We start from the raw sequence: 15,751 nt of genomic DNA, 5'->3' as shown, positions 1-15,751 counted from the left end.
CAAAAGAGAATTAAAACAAAAATACGCTCTTGCCAGCGCGCTATGGAGCGAAGCATCCTTGGTGTTAAACTTACAGACAGATATAGAAGTGAAGATATCCGCAGAAAAACCAAACTGATAGACGCTGGACAACACGCACTACAATTAAAATGGCGATGGGCGGGACACGTAGCGCGAATCACAGACCAAAGATGGACGAAACGGGTAACTGAGTGGATGGGCCCCACTGGTAAGAGGAGCAGAGGGAAGCCAAAAGAACGCTGGATAGACGAAATTCAAAAGAAAGCTGGTAGAGACTGGATCTTGAAAGCGCAGGACAGGAAACAATGGAAACTGATGGAGGAGGCCTTTACCCTAACTGGGGCCATGTGACACTCACTTACATTACAAAAACTATAACTATTTAATTGTTATATAACTGTTTAAATTGTATTTATTTCATGTGTTTAAGTATGTTTTAATTATGTAGTTACATGGCAATAAAGGCTTTTTTATTTTTTTATTTTTTTTATTTTTTATTATTGGAGAAAATTACACGTGGGTTGAATTGTCAATGAGTGAAGAACAATAATATTAGAAAAGGGTGGGGATCGGAAATGTTCGGGAATGCATGTGTCACATTTAGGGATTGCAAATATTCGAAACTTTCAGGTATTCGAATATTCGACTTTTTCTGACGACATATTCGAATAATTATTTGAATATTCGAATAATTATTCGAATATTATAAAAAATACGAAAAGGAACGAGAAATCGGTTTATTATCGTTTTATTCAAAAGCTTTTTTCACATATTGCTAAAACTAATGATATTTTGCAGAAATCTACTTAATTGACTAGATTTTATCATCCTACTATGAGATGCCCACATTTTATAAAAACAAGTAAAACGCCAAAATTAGACGTATTCAATATTTCTAGATAAAACTTTTATTATAAATGCATCGTTACGTGAAATAAGAAATAATATAACTTTAACCATCCAAACATACGTAGGGTATGTAAGATTTTTTTTTATTAGGTAATTATTTTCCGATTTAAATCAACTTGTAGTCACTCAGAGGCCTGTAAAATGGCCTTTAATTCTATTGTATTTTGAATCTTTATTGACTTTATTTGTTATGGCAAGTTTTTATTCCTAATGGTCGGCTAATTAAGGTAGAATAATTAAGGGAAAAAGTTAGTTGACTACTGGGTGGATTATTCGTCAGCTAAAGGTGCATGGTTAGATTACCTAGTCGGGCAGGTTTGGTATGATCAAATTTGAGAATTGCGATAAGTGGCAAGGTTTAGACTTCAAAAATTCGCTTAACGTACGCTTGTACTGAATAAACAGAATTACCCTTTAACTTAAAACTTACGCACCGTAAAAATAACATACTTTTTGATTTCGTTTTCTTTCAAATTGAGTTAGGTTTCACTGTATTCACGAAGTCTATAGAGAGGAATACAGTAAAAATATTATTTCCTTCGTATTTGGGTACCTACCGTTCCTCATTCACTGTAAATACCCGAAAAACACACAGAAACTGTAATTACAGCGGATAAAATCGATTTGTTTTAGTAATAAAAAATATTCGAAACCTGAGCGGCCGAATATTCGAATATCAAAACAGGTCGAATATTCGACAAACTCGAATATTCGAATTGCAAGCCCTAGTCACATTCGACATGTTCCTTAGATGAGCTTCTCAGTTCCCGTATTACATCCTCCCTACCATGTAAATTTTTCGTCAATTTCAAATATATAACATTCTCATAGTTAGGCGACACTGACTAGTCCGAGCGTCCGCCTGTGTTATTGTGCGAAGCGGTCACTGCAGGGTATCACTCCCCATTACACTATCATTTCAAAATGAATCATTTCTTCTGCAAATATACCACAGGGACAGATTTACTTGTCTCTCTCTCTCTCTCTCTCGTCTTGTCTATCGACAGCTGAAGAAGCTCCCTGAATTTCAGCTATAGTTATGCCTGTCTCTCTCTCTCGTTTAACGTATTCTAGTTGCTAGTTACCACCAATTGGCATTTAACAGGTGTTCAAATGCTTAAATAAAACCAGATTTGCGATTTGATATTTATATTGAATATTCTCATATCGAGTTAACGTTCCCATCCCTAGCTGTCTTGTATACAAGGCAACGGCGACGAGGAACATGAAAAACGTTGAAATATGGAGCATTTTTTTTGATAGCCTTATTATAAAAGAATGGATTTATATATCTGCTTTAAATGCAATTATTTTAAAAATCAAAGACCCAAAACATTAACACGAGTGTAAAAAAAATACAATTGATGTTTTTTTCACATTTAGCGAGCGGTTGAATTTGTGTCGTGAAATTATTTACGAATTGTTACGTATTTTTAATGTATTAAGGAATAAATGAGGCTATAATAATAATAATTACCCTCGATGGTATGGGCACTAATCAACATTTCTTATATATTAGAACATAAACATTAAACAAATAATGAACATTTATCAAAGATTACTTAGCAAAACATTTTTAGTTACCTAAACTAAAGTACCTAATTAAGATAGGAAAGTAAAAAATACACATTTTTACTTAGACCTTAGTTTCATTCTATAGAACTTGCTAACTATGTAAACAAAAGTCACTAGTAAATTCATATTTTTTGACAGTTTCAATATGGCGGTTTGTTTACAAAGTTAGCAAGTTCCATAGAATGACACTTTACATGTTAAAAGCGTTAGCAAGAGATCCTTAATTCTATGTATATTTATGACACTAAGTGCCACTTGCACCATCCCACTAACCCAGGGTTAACCGGTTGAACCGTTAACCCAGTGTCTAATTGTACTGATAACCATGGTAACTCCTTGTTTAACCGGTTAACCCCGGGTTACTGAATGATGCAAGTGGCCCTAATAAACATTAGTCACTTTCAGATATGGATTTGCCATATTAAAGTCTGTATTAGAATCGATTGTTTTTAGACTTAAATTTTGCCCATTCTTAAAGCAAATTAAAATAATGGTTTACTGAATCATATTCCTTTGATTGCAATCAATTTCAATTATATCATACTTATAACGGCGTCCATTATTATTGTGATGAGCTAACAGATGAGTAAACAGGACATTTGGAGTAAAGAGTAAGTCACATTTCTGGCATTTTAGTTTAGGTATTTTGGGATTTGATCTGCACGCACCAAAATGCCTCGATATACTATCTTCATTTAAAAAATGCAACTCACAAGTACACTTGTAAAGCCTTGCAGTTTCTTCTTCGATATGTTCTGTCGTCAATCTTACTGTATTTGCATCATCGCCCATACTTGTATCATTAAGACGTAAGATTTCTGAATCAGAATCGGTATTGCTATCTGAGAGTTCAGAGTCTTTATCTTTGCTATATAATTTAGTGTCATTTTTATTCCTATCAAAAGTGCACGGATCGAATGAGATTATGTACATATTTGACCGAAGAAAATCAGGATCTTGTTCATGACACCTTGTATGCGTCTTCAATCTTCCAACAGAAAAATACAAGCCACATTTTAAACACTTTGACCGTTGTTTTCCAAAACGACAGATGTGTTTAAGCATGAACTCCTCATTCCTAATACATATCTCACATTTATTACATACAAACATTTTATAATCATATATTGCTCCTTTAAATTTAAATTTTGAGATAATTTCACTCGTCACTTCCAAAGACTTCGCTTCGCCGAGAAGAATCACTTTCATGTTGCTATAATTAAAACTGATAAATTCTTTGTGCGTATTCGTATGACTTTCATAGTCCGTCATATTCAGCAGCAATGAGCAATCTGGGCACTTCTTCACATTAGTGAAGTCACATTTATGAACATCTTCACGGAGTTTATCAATGATTACATCACAGTTTCTGCATTTATATAAAACGTAATTTTTACGCAAACAAAAAGAACGATTTATCTGTACGTCCCGTTCTCGATTGAAAACAACTATCCTGTACGACTCCATTGTAAGGTTAGGACGATTGTGAATTTTTTCGTGGTCAATTCGCGATGCAGACGAGTTAAAAGGTATACCACATACAGTACAGGGATGATTTCTCAGCTTAAAACAAGCATTATCTGAATGCTTAAACAAAGAACTTGGTTCAATGAAACAGCCACATTGATCACATTTATAAACAGTTAAACTAGGATCTCCTTGTTGTATGACATCCATCTTAATCCTACACTCGAACCTGTAGATAGAATGTCTCAAAATATCTACGATTTTTTCATTTGGCAAAGTTTCAAAGATATGTTTTGTCCACAAGTTATTATCTGCAGGCAAATAATAACTGTCAAAATGTAACAATTTGAAGTGGCTTCCACTTTCATGTACATTTTGATGTTCTGTGTAACATGCTTCATCAATGTTTAAGTTACAAAACTCACAAACTATTGTTTGTGTCACATGTTCTTCCGGCTCGTAATGTCTTTGACTGTGCTCTACTGCTTTATCATATGTATCAACAGAAACAGAACAATTTCGACAAGTATATACTATAGTATCTGGAGAACTTAGTAATGACGCTTCGGCGACCCCAACGGAGTTATGTAATTCTGTTGCGTGGCTTTCGTGATTGGATGTGTTAGTTACGTTTTCAACAGTTCCGTGATGGTCAATATCTATTTGATCTAAATTGATAGTAATAGCACTGCTAGCAGGTTGCACATTATTTGATTCTATCACCTTAGTATTATCTATTATAAATTGGTGAAACGTCATATGCAATTTAAAAGCGGCTTCGGATAATTTGATTTCACAAATATGGCAAGTTAAAGACGATACTTCGCTGCATATGTGGCTATTCATAGCTGTTATAGTTAGAAAATGTACAGTACACGAGATACATTTTGGATATTCAGGTAAAGGTGGATTCATGGGTTTTCCATTTTGCAGGTCATAGAATGCAAAATTCTTTAAAGTCAAGTTTTTTCTTTCCTCGTGTAGACTTTTATGTAGTACAAAAGAAGAGCTACTAAATATTAGACCACAGTATTTGCAAGGTAATTTTGCCATGTTTATGCAATTTTCTTGTATGTGACCACCTTTCCTCATCTCGGTTTCGAAGCATTTACAATTTTCACAATAGTAATTTGACAGATTACGTTCGTCCACAAGTCGATTTCTATTTACCGCCTCAGTTACAGGAGCATTCATTGCTTCACCATTATGTAGGTAAAAGAATTTAAAATGTTTGACCGATAAGTCTTTGTTTTCCATATGTAAACGTTTATGTGTCATCATAGACGCTTTGGTGAACCTTAGATCACAGAGTTTGCAAGTTATTTTGGAAAAACTCTTGCAACGGGCCTGTAGATGTGCATCTTTTGTAAACTTGGTCACGAAGCATTTACAATTTTCACAAAAGTAATAGCTCAGATTACGCCTTGGACGTTTGGCTTTTTTAATGTTTAAAGGTCGTTTTATTTTTATGATTTCAGCTTCTTTACCTGCAGGTTTTATACTTGCCACTTCCGCTTTAACATTTACATTTCGTTTCTTATTTAGAACTTCCAGTGTATGAGAATTCATAGGTTGACCATTGTAAAGGTTAAAAAATCTAAAATTATTTTGTGTGAATTCTTTCCTTTCATCATGTAGGCGTATATGTGTCTTCATAGACTTGCTAGTTATCGTTAGACCACAACGTTCGCAAGTCACTTTGGCGAAGTTCTTACAACGTGCCTGTAAGTGCAAATCTTTTCTATATTTAGTTACGAAGCATTCACATGTTTCACAATAATATAATGTCATATTCATTTTTGTGCGCCAATCTTTAGCGATTCCGGGTAGTTTTAAGCGTAGAGCTTCAGTTTTACTGTGTGAAGGTTGTGTCATATTCACAACTTCGAGGTCGAGGTCGAGGTCAGTTTGTTCAATGCCCACAATTTCTTGTATAGGAGGATTCATTGGTTGACCATTGTATAAGTTGAAGAATTTAAAATTGTTTAATGTTATGTCTTTCTTTTCCTCGTGAAGACGTCTATGTGTGAGCATAGAACCGTTGGTAAACGTTAGACCACAGTGTTTGCAAGTCATTTTCGCTAATTTCTCGCAACGAGCCCGTAAGTGGGTATTTTTTCTAAAGTGGGTTACGAAGCATTTGCAAGTTTCACAATAGTAGTATTTCTGACTAAACTTTGTACCCATATCATTATCGTTTTCGTATATTACAGGTCGTTTTATTTCTGCAAATTTTGTGCCAATGTTCACAGGTCGTGCAATGTTTTCATCTTCATTGTCTACATGTTGACTTTCATCTAGAGCTTTATTGTTCGAAAGGGGTTTACTGTTTACAGGGATATTAATGTTTGTATCTTCGGCTTCACTGTTTATAGGGTGTTCAAATTTTTCAACTTCGGTATTATTGTTAATGGGTCTGATTAAATTTTCAACTTCAGTCCCAATGTTCATAGATAGCTTTAAATTTTCAACTACAGCCTCATTATTCACAAGTCGTTTTATATTTTCAATTTCAGTTTGAATGTTTGAGGGGCATTTTGTATTTAAAACCATAGCATCGTTGTTCACAAGCGATATTATACTCTCTACATCAGGTACAATATTTATAGGTGGTTTTACATTTAAAACCTCAGATTCAATGTTTATACTTTGTTTTACACTTTCAACCTCAGCTTTATTGTATACTGATCCAATTATATTTTCAACTGCAGCTTGAATGTTTGAGAGGCATTTTGTATTTAAAACCATAGCATCGTTGTTTACAGGCGATATTATACTCTCTACATCAGGTACAATATTTATAGGTAGTTTTACATTTTCACTTTGAGCTTCATTGTTTAAAATACTTTTTATACTTTCAACATCAGCTTCATTGTTTAAATGTGGTTTAGAACACATATATTCTCCTTCAATGTTTACAGGTCGGTTTACATTATCAAATTCATCATTGTCGTTCACAGGTCGTAATATGCATTCATCTTTAGCTTCAACGTTAATAGGTCGCTTTACATTTACAACTTCAGCTTCAATTTGTATAGGTGTTTTTGCAACTTCGACTACGGGAATATCCATTGGTTGGCCATTGTACAGGTTAAAGAATTTTAAATTCTTCAATGAAAAGTCCCTTTTTTCCTCGTGTAGACGCGTATGTGTAATCAAAGATTGGGTAGTGAACATTAGACCACAGAGTTTACAAGTCGATTTAGTCAATTTACTACATCGTGCCTCTAAGTGAACATCTTTTCTAAATTTGGTTACGGAGCATTTACAAGTCTCACAATAATAATATGTAAAATTACGCCTTGTTTGCCAGTTTTTGATAGTTTTCGCAGATCGTTTATTTTTTTTTGCTTCAGTTGCATTATTCACAGTTCCCTTTATAATCGCCTTACCAGATGCAGGAAGATTTATGGGTAGGCCATTGTTAAGGTTGAATAATTTAAAATTATTTAAGGATAAGTCCTTTTTTTCTTCATGTAGTCGTTTATGGGTCATTAAAGACTTAGTAGTGAACGTAAGACCACAGAGTTTGCAAGTTTCTTTGGGAAATTTTTTACAGCGTGCTTCTAAGTGGATATATCTCTTTGATTTGCTTACGAAGCATTTACATGTTTCGCAGTAGTAATATGTTAGATTACGATTTCGACGCAAAACTATCTTCTTTTGCTGTCTTACTGTAGTTTCTGTCGTTGAACAAAGTCCAACATAGGCATTGTTATCTTTCGGCAGTTCTTGCGGCGTATTACTAGTTTGTTCGTAAGAACTGGATTCCAAATCGCTGAGTGTGTTTTCATGTCGATTTAAATTTACAACTTCACGTATTGGAGGACTCGTGCGCAAGCCATTGTAAAGATTAAAGAACTTAAAACTTTTCAATGTCAAGCCTTTCCTTTCTTTGTGTAGTCGCATATGTGTTATGATAGATAATTTTGTAAACGTTAGACCACAGTATTTGCAAGTCGACTTATTCAAGTACTTGCACCGTGCCTCTAAATGGACATTTTTCTTAAAGTTGGTTACGGAGCATTTACAAGTTTCACAGAAGTAATATTTAACATCCTTCTTCGTACTCCTGTCTCCATTATTCACGGGTTGTTTTAAATGTTCGACTTCAGCTCCATTATTTACAGGTGGTTGTAAACATATAATTTCAGGTGCCAGTACAGGAGGATCCATGGGTTGGCCATTATGTAGGTTGAACAATTTAAAATTCTTCACTGTCAAGTCTTTCCTTTCCTCGTGTAGACGTCTATGTGTCATTATAGATGCACTTGTAAACATAAGGCCACAATGCTTGCAAGTGGCCTTGGCTATATTTTTACAAAACTTACGTTTATGGAATACGGCTTTTTTCTTTAATCTGCTTATGAAGCATTTACAAGTCTGGCAGTAGTAATATGTTAGATTAGGCTTTCGGCGCAAATCAATCTTCTTTTGGTTTCTTACTGTAGTTGAACATAATCCATAGGTATTGTTATCTTTCTGCAGTTGCTTTGTATTTTCAAATTCAGGCATGGCAGGATTTATGGGTTGCCCGTTGTGCAGGTTAAAGAATTTAAAACTCCTCAATGTTAAGTCTTTCCTTTCCTTGTGTAGACTTATGTGTGTCATCAAAGACGCAGCAGTGAACGTAAGACCACATTGTTTGCAAGTCTTTTTGGTAATTTTTTTACAACGTGCTTCTAAGTGGACTTTTTTCTTTAATCTGCTTACGAAGCATTTACAAGTCTGGCAGTAGTAATATGTTAGATTATGCTCTCGGCGCAAATCAATCTTCTTTTGGTTTCTTGCTGTAGTTTCTGTAGTTGAACATAATCCATAGGTATTGTTATCTTTCTGCAGTTTTTGCGGCGAATTACTTGTTTGTTCGTAAGAACTAGATTCCAAGTCGCTGAGAGATTCATCGGATGACCATTTTACAGAATTAGATTTGTTGACTTTATTCGAATTGATTCTTTGTAAAACCACTTTTACATTCCGAAACGGCTTACTTAATTCTTGTAAATTATCCTTTGCTTGATATTTATTTGCTGTCAACTTAACCGGGCTATCCGAAATTACATCACTTTCGATAATTGTATAATAGTTAGGTTCTGTATGATTTTCAGATTCATGAGAGGTTATTATGTTGTAATCCAGTGACATGTTACAAATTTTGCAGTGTACAGATTCTGAAACTTCTAGACCACAGTCTCGGAAATGATAAAGAAAGTTACTTTCAGTAAAGTGTACTGCGCATTTAGAACACTTGTATAAAATTCTAGTGACATCTAGATCTTCCAAGTTGTATACTAAGAAGTTGTTCGAAACCGAATGCTGTCTTTCGTGACTTAAAGCATCTTCTTGTTTGAATATTCGATTACAGATAGTACACTTCCAATTAATTAACATTTCCATATGCTCAGCATGGTTTGCTGCAAATTGCGACGAAGTAAAATTGATGTCACATTTATTGCATTTAAACAAAATTGACTTCAATACTGGAACAATTTCTGTATTTTTTCTTTTCATCTGTAGAACGTCGTACAAGTGTTCAATTAGACACTTCTGTGTATCAAATGTTTTCTTGCAATGAAAACATGTATTACTCGATCCCAAAGTTTTATCATGGTTCACATTTTGACTATCTAACTCCTTCGTAGTATTGTGTATGGTATTTTGTTTTTTTTCATGTGGAACTCCCGCATAATTAATTTTATGAATATTTGTAAGATGCGTTCTTAATACATGAGGTGCAACAAATTTTTTGGCACAAATAGTGCATCTATGTTGGCGCATCGTTTGATCCAAGACACGTCTGTATCTTGATCTTTGTAATATTTTTACATTATTCAATTTATGAATATTACTTATATGTTTTTTTAAGACTTGACGCGCAACGAATTTTTTATCGCAAATTGTGCATTTATATATACGTCGTTTATTTAAGTCACTCGCTTTGTGATATATTCGTACATGCTTCTCAAAAGCCTTAAGTTCTGGGAATAAAATTCCACAAGTGGCACAATATCTTCTCGATTTGTGTAAATAAGACTGTATATCAAGCAACTCAACCTTTGGTTCGTAAGATGTTACCAACTCTTCAAAATAGTTTTCATCTATTGAATCTGGATGCAGTTTTGAATCATTTGCGAAGGACACATCATTTTCCGGATAAAGTTTATCAGAATTTTCACAATGGTATTCATCATCGGAAACTAAGTTCGGCTTAGACCCAAGTATAATTTTGTTGGAGTTGAGAAGTTTATCTCGATATATTTCGTTGTCAGGGATTTCTGAGCTTAGAGCTTCAAAGGTATTTGGTATAATATCCTCTTGCAAATATGGTTTTCTATCTTGAACTGAACTTGTTGTAGATTCAAATTCTGGAAGGAAAATAGTGATTAATAATTTAATTAGTCTCATATGATTAGTCAGTATGTCAGCAATTCAATAAGGCGGTATGGCGGTAAGTTTGGTGGACATTTACCACTGTCATAAAAATTGAGGACTTCTTTTTTTATAACTATTACAGAAAACTCAAGCGGGTTTTCCGTTATGATTTGATTCATCATTACATCCGGAGCTTCTTTATCAAAATCATCTGCCATTTTAAAAACTGCAACAAAAAAAAAAACAAAGTTTCAATAAATACCACTGTAGGTATCAAATATAATGTAAGTGTTAATTACAATACAATCCAAAATGTATTTTTTTTAGTTCTAAACTTTAACCATCGTATTCTCCGTTGTTGCCTTTACACTCATGCAACTTTAAAGATTTAAAAAAATCTATTAGACATAGATACTCCATTATTTCACTAATAGATAGCCTATTTTATGTAGTTGTAGGATCTGCTAATAACTCCAGACCGATTAGCGACTAATACCGACAAAGTGGGATGTTTTGCCGGAAACGCTCACAAATAGTATTAAATTTGTATTTGTTATGATAAAATAGTAGTTTATGTGACTGCTACATAATGAAAGGCATTAAAATACGAGTGTGGTTTAAAGAAACGAACGAACAAACACAAAGTATAGAATAGTAAAGTCTATTTTTTTATTTGGTAGACTGAAATGAATTTCAAAGTATGAAATGACATTTTATGTTCATACTATGAACTGTAATTTCAGTCTACCGAATAAAAAAATAGACTTTAGGTTAGGTTAAAACTGCAATTTTCATAATTCATATAATTTCATATTTTTTATTGCATTGATTGATTGATCATTTATTTGCAGAGATGTGAAAAATACTTTATAAAAAGTATTTAAATACAAAATACAAATACTTCCTTGATATACTATTTCAAATGCAAAATACAAAATAGTTTTTGAATTTGTATTTAAAATACAAAATACGAAATAGGTATTTTCAAAATACTTTTTAAAAATACAAATACTTTGCGATAAAAGGTACTCTGAATAGTGAATACCTAGTCTGAATTAAAAAGTATTACTCAGAATATCCGAATTGAAGACTCTTTATTCTTTGAAAACAGTGTGTCAATCAGTCCTCTATCTAAAGTGAAAATTTCTAGTTGTTTGCTCATATTAACCGGAAGGATGATGGTTTATAACGGACAAATTTTAAAAGCATTAATTTAGATTTATAATGTTTTACAGCTAGTATTCGCTAGGTGCACGACTGGTGCTGCCCTCATTTTGGCAGACTTTCTACGTTAAATCTTATGGAGTAAAATTAGTTCAAGAGGCTGCCGCTAGTACTAATGGCGGCCATTCCATAAGATTACCTGTGTTTGTGACGATCAGCGCCACTTCCCCCTCCACCGACTTCGCACCTTGCCAATAATGCCTCTCGTTAGTGTGATAAAAACGTCGTCGTGATAAAAGTATTTTGTATTTTGAAAATAGAAAATAGGTCCCAAAAACTATTTCAAATAAAATACAAAATAGTTTTTTTCAAAAGGTATTTAAATACAAAATACAAAATAGGTATTTTGCATTTTGTATTTGCATTTTAAATACAAGTATTTCAAATAAGTCACATCTCTGTTTATTTGTCAATAGTGGGTTCACAAAGAGGTCTTAAAACTATTTACAATATGTAAGTACATAGGATCTCCACATTGTGCCTACAACACATGATGTATGAATTTTTAGATGCTAGTTCTAGCATGAATATTACTTAATTGATGAATATTATTAAGTTAGGTTATGTTGGCTACGCTAACTACTAAGTTAGGTTGTGTTATAAAATACACAGAAGGTATGGAAATGTTTACAATAATTTAAATTGGTATGACCAATGTGCTGTGACTTTGTTGTGCATTATGATCACTTTAGGTTCAATTATTAGGGCCGGTGGTACCAATGGTCTGTCATAAACATTCAAAATTAAGTACTTTGCTTATTTATTTTATATTGCTTTATTTATTTCTCATCTTAAGTTAGATTCTTTTATAATATGAATGTTTATTATATTATCATTATGCATTGGAATATTCACAAATCATTGTTCTTATGTTAATGTTAATAGGAGCACCAACCATAATTCATTATGGTTGGTACTCCTATGGTATGGTAGGGTACCCCTAGTCTTATTATATTCAAGTGTATGTGAATTCAAATGTATTACATGCGCTTGATAAAATTATAGCTGACACAACCTTGATATATTTATAACAATTTGATAAATCACTAAATGTCCAGCAGCGGTATCATAGTCGCATTTTTATCACCTGTCATGGTATGCGTCACTTTCGCACTTACATATTTGTTAGAATGTGACAGGCATGGTGACAAATGCTAAAGAGCCGACCATCTTAGCCCTACTGATATACAAGAATAAATTTAATTACCTTTTTATATTTCGTTCCAAAATACTTACTTACTAGTCATAATCATAATAACGATTTTACTTTATTTGACTCCAAACAAGTAATATGTTACTTATATCTGTTTACAATAGCTTGTTTTTAATAATTTAGTTCTGAAATTGCATTTGGGACTTTATTTATTTAATGTTTGTATACACAAATAAGGTTAAAAATGTATGTGCAAATAAATCAATGTATAATTGAAAAAATAGATATAATAAGTATTACCTCAATAGTACAGACTACAGAGTAGGTATAATGTTATTTTATGTAATACAATTCAAATATAACCTCTCTAATTTTTTTCTATTTTTTATGGGTTTACGTCACACAGTGATGATGTCTCCCCTGTACTGAGATCAAGTATAATGTAGTGGTGTAGCATTACTCCACCACTCTCCAATTATGGACTCAAATATAAATAAAATAATTGTAAGCAACAGTCAGAAGATTGTTTGATGAAACCTTGCAACTTAATCTGAATGCCCCTCTATGAATTAATCTCAAATCTAAATGTGTTGGATGTTGGTCAAGGTCATGTTGGATGGTGTATCTTAGATGCCTCTTCAACCCCTATTTCATAGAATGATTCTTGTGTTAAAAATTACAAGCTTTAAGAAATTACTTTGTATTGTATTATTTTATTTACCACATCCTACTATTGATATACATATGTAGCTAAAATTATATCTCTTTGCTTAGTAATACGGGATAACTAATTTGAGTCTGATGATATATACCATAATTAGTCCTACCACTACACAAACAATGTTTCACTGGGGATGATGTAATTAATCCATTGATTACATTTAATGTAACCAGAGATAATCTCAGATAATAAGAGAAACAAGCCAAAAACTATCCAAAATGAAATATGGGTGTGTGCATTGACGTATATCTCAGGAGTCACAGGACTGGCCTTACAGGCAATAAGAATGGGGCATGAACGGGTACAGTACTGCTAGTGACAGCGCTACAATGCGATTGGTTGATGAGTTCCCAGCACGCGCACGATTGGTCGCAACTAGTTGCGTTAGACTGCACAATTGGCTCGAATCCGTGAGTAACACTGCTGAACTAGTACCTACCATTTTTAGTGCCCGTAAGACCCATCCTGAGATATACATCTATGGTGTGTGTGTATAGTTGTGCTGTTGTCGAGAACCTTCTCCCACCATTATGCTTTGTACTCTGCTGCTTCAGCTATCATCCAGTGCATTGTGAAGGCCTATTACCATACATCATGCATTAAAACTTTGTATTGTGAAATGTTTTACTTGTAATCTACACTACTTTTTACTGTGAATGAATTGGCCTCTGGATCACAACGTCCAGACATGGTAGCATCATGATGGTGCATTGCCTCATATCGCTGTTCAAGAGCAAATCAATTATGTGAAATGTTTGATAATCTGTGGACTAGCAAATTTACAGAGACCTTGTGCCCCCCCCCCCCCCCCCATTACCCAATCACACATTATTTGATTTTTTCTTTTGGAGAAGGGTTAATCAATTTGTTTTTAAAAAAAGAGTCAAGAACTCTTGAAGAAATTTAATAAAACCAATCATATCTGGCAAAACCATTTACATTTTAAAGGACATTATGACATTTCTGTTTGTATGGTTCTTGTCATTGATAATGATATGATGGTAAACAAATAATACAGGAGGTAAAGGAGGTTATACAAAAAGTTAAATTGTGTATTTTTTTGACTGATGGTAAAAGTTATCAGATTTCATAAATCATTATCTTATTTATGGTCCAATTGTGTGGTATAGTGTGTCAAAGGTCTGTTTGATTTCAAACATAGACAGAGAGAATCATACTATCTTTGTCTAACACTAGTACTAGCACCCAAAAGAAAAGGATGAGTAGGTATAGTTTTTTTTGTTCCTATTTACTGACAAGATTTGGTTGACCCAGTATACATTTATTTTCCCTAAATTTGGTTAATGAAAGAATGTTGCTACAAGCACATAATTGACATAATTTTCAAAAAAAACCGGCCAAGTGCGAGTCGGACTCGCGCACGGAGGGTTCCGCACCATCAACAAAAAATAGAGCAAAACAAGCAAAAAAACGGTCACCCATCCAAGTACTGACCCCGCCCGACGTTGCTTAACTTCGGTCAAAAACCACGTTTGTTGTATGGGAGCCCCACTTAAATCTTTATTTTATTCTGTTTTTAGTATTTGTTGTTATAGCGGCAACAGAAATACATCATCTGTGAAAATTTCAACTGTCTAGCTATCACGGTTCGTGAGATACAGCCTGGTGACAGACGGACGGACGGACGGACAGCGGAGTCTTAGTAATAGGGTCCCGTTTTTACCCTTTGGGTACGGAACCCTAAAAAGAGTAATCATAATTAGTAAGTAATTAATATCAAAGATGGAATTGATCGTCAGCAGTCTACTAAGCTTCAACCAACCCAATTGACCAAATGTAAAAACCTTTGAATTGTGTGCTAAAAATGACAGACATGCAATTATCATATAAAATACAAAAATTTGGAATTTAAAACAAATAGAACGAACTTACCGCTTCTTTCCCGCATTTATTCATGACACATAATGCACTCATCAGCCACTTTCTGTCTATGATGTGATGAACTTGATGAAGATCTATTTCACTAGTGTTATTTACTTACTACCTAAGTAGAAACATCGAGAGTGCCAAGTGCCCGCCTATAGTTTACTTTCTATGAAGCGTTGTCTTTTCGCGTATAAATATTCAAAGAAATGTCTTATTACTACAGATTCATTTACTAATCACTAATATATTATATTTATTGAGTGACTTATCTGCTCGAATAATTAGTTGAATATAAAAATTACAGAAAATCAGAAGGCCTACCGCGACGAACCACTTCGTTCGATTGCTCGTCTGACGTCTATCTCTATCCAGCCCATCGACACCCCATACTATGATAACTTAGGAACGTACTTGTTACCAAC

At 33.8% G+C, this 15,751-nt stretch overlaps 1 protein-coding gene and 1 long non-coding RNA gene across 2 annotated transcripts in view; one reads left to right on the top strand and one right to left on the bottom strand.

Annotated features, from left to right (window-relative positions):
- Positions 1-15,751, top strand: part of LOC134661441 (uncharacterized) — a 380,476-nt gene that overhangs the window by 63,276 nt on the left and 301,449 nt on the right. The gene's annotated exons all lie outside the window — the stretch shown is intronic.
- On the bottom strand, positions 6,927-15,424 carry LOC134661645 (zinc finger protein Xfin-like). Its single transcript, XM_063517792.1, has 4 exons — positions 15,336-15,424; positions 10,442-10,570; positions 8,419-10,337; positions 6,927-6,956 (listed from the first exon to the last, which is right to left on the bottom strand). Exons 1-4 carry the CDS (start codon positions 15,349-15,351, stop codon positions 6,927-6,929), a joined length of 2,094 nt encoding a protein of 697 aa, XP_063373862.1. The 5' UTR covers positions 15,352-15,424.

The sequence above is a fragment of the Cydia amplana genome, chromosome Z (assembly GCF_948474715.1).
Source record: "Cydia amplana chromosome Z, ilCydAmpl1.1, whole genome shotgun sequence".
In the NCBI taxonomy this organism is placed as follows: Eukaryota; Metazoa; Arthropoda; class Insecta; order Lepidoptera; family Tortricidae; genus Cydia; species Cydia amplana.
Note: the sequence above shows the minus strand (reverse complement) of the source record. Positions and strands in the feature narration are given on the sequence as shown.

Coding starts and splice junctions, on each gene's coding strand:
- LOC134661645 (XM_063517792.1), bottom strand. Junction 10,338..10,441: donor CCTCAATTTTTATGACAGTG/GTAAATGTCCAC, acceptor TTTTCCTTCCAG/AATTTGAATCTACAACAAGT. Junction 6,957..8,418: donor ATGGATTATGTTCAACTACA/GTAAGAAACCAA, acceptor TTAACGTTGAAG/CTAAAGATGAATGCATATTA.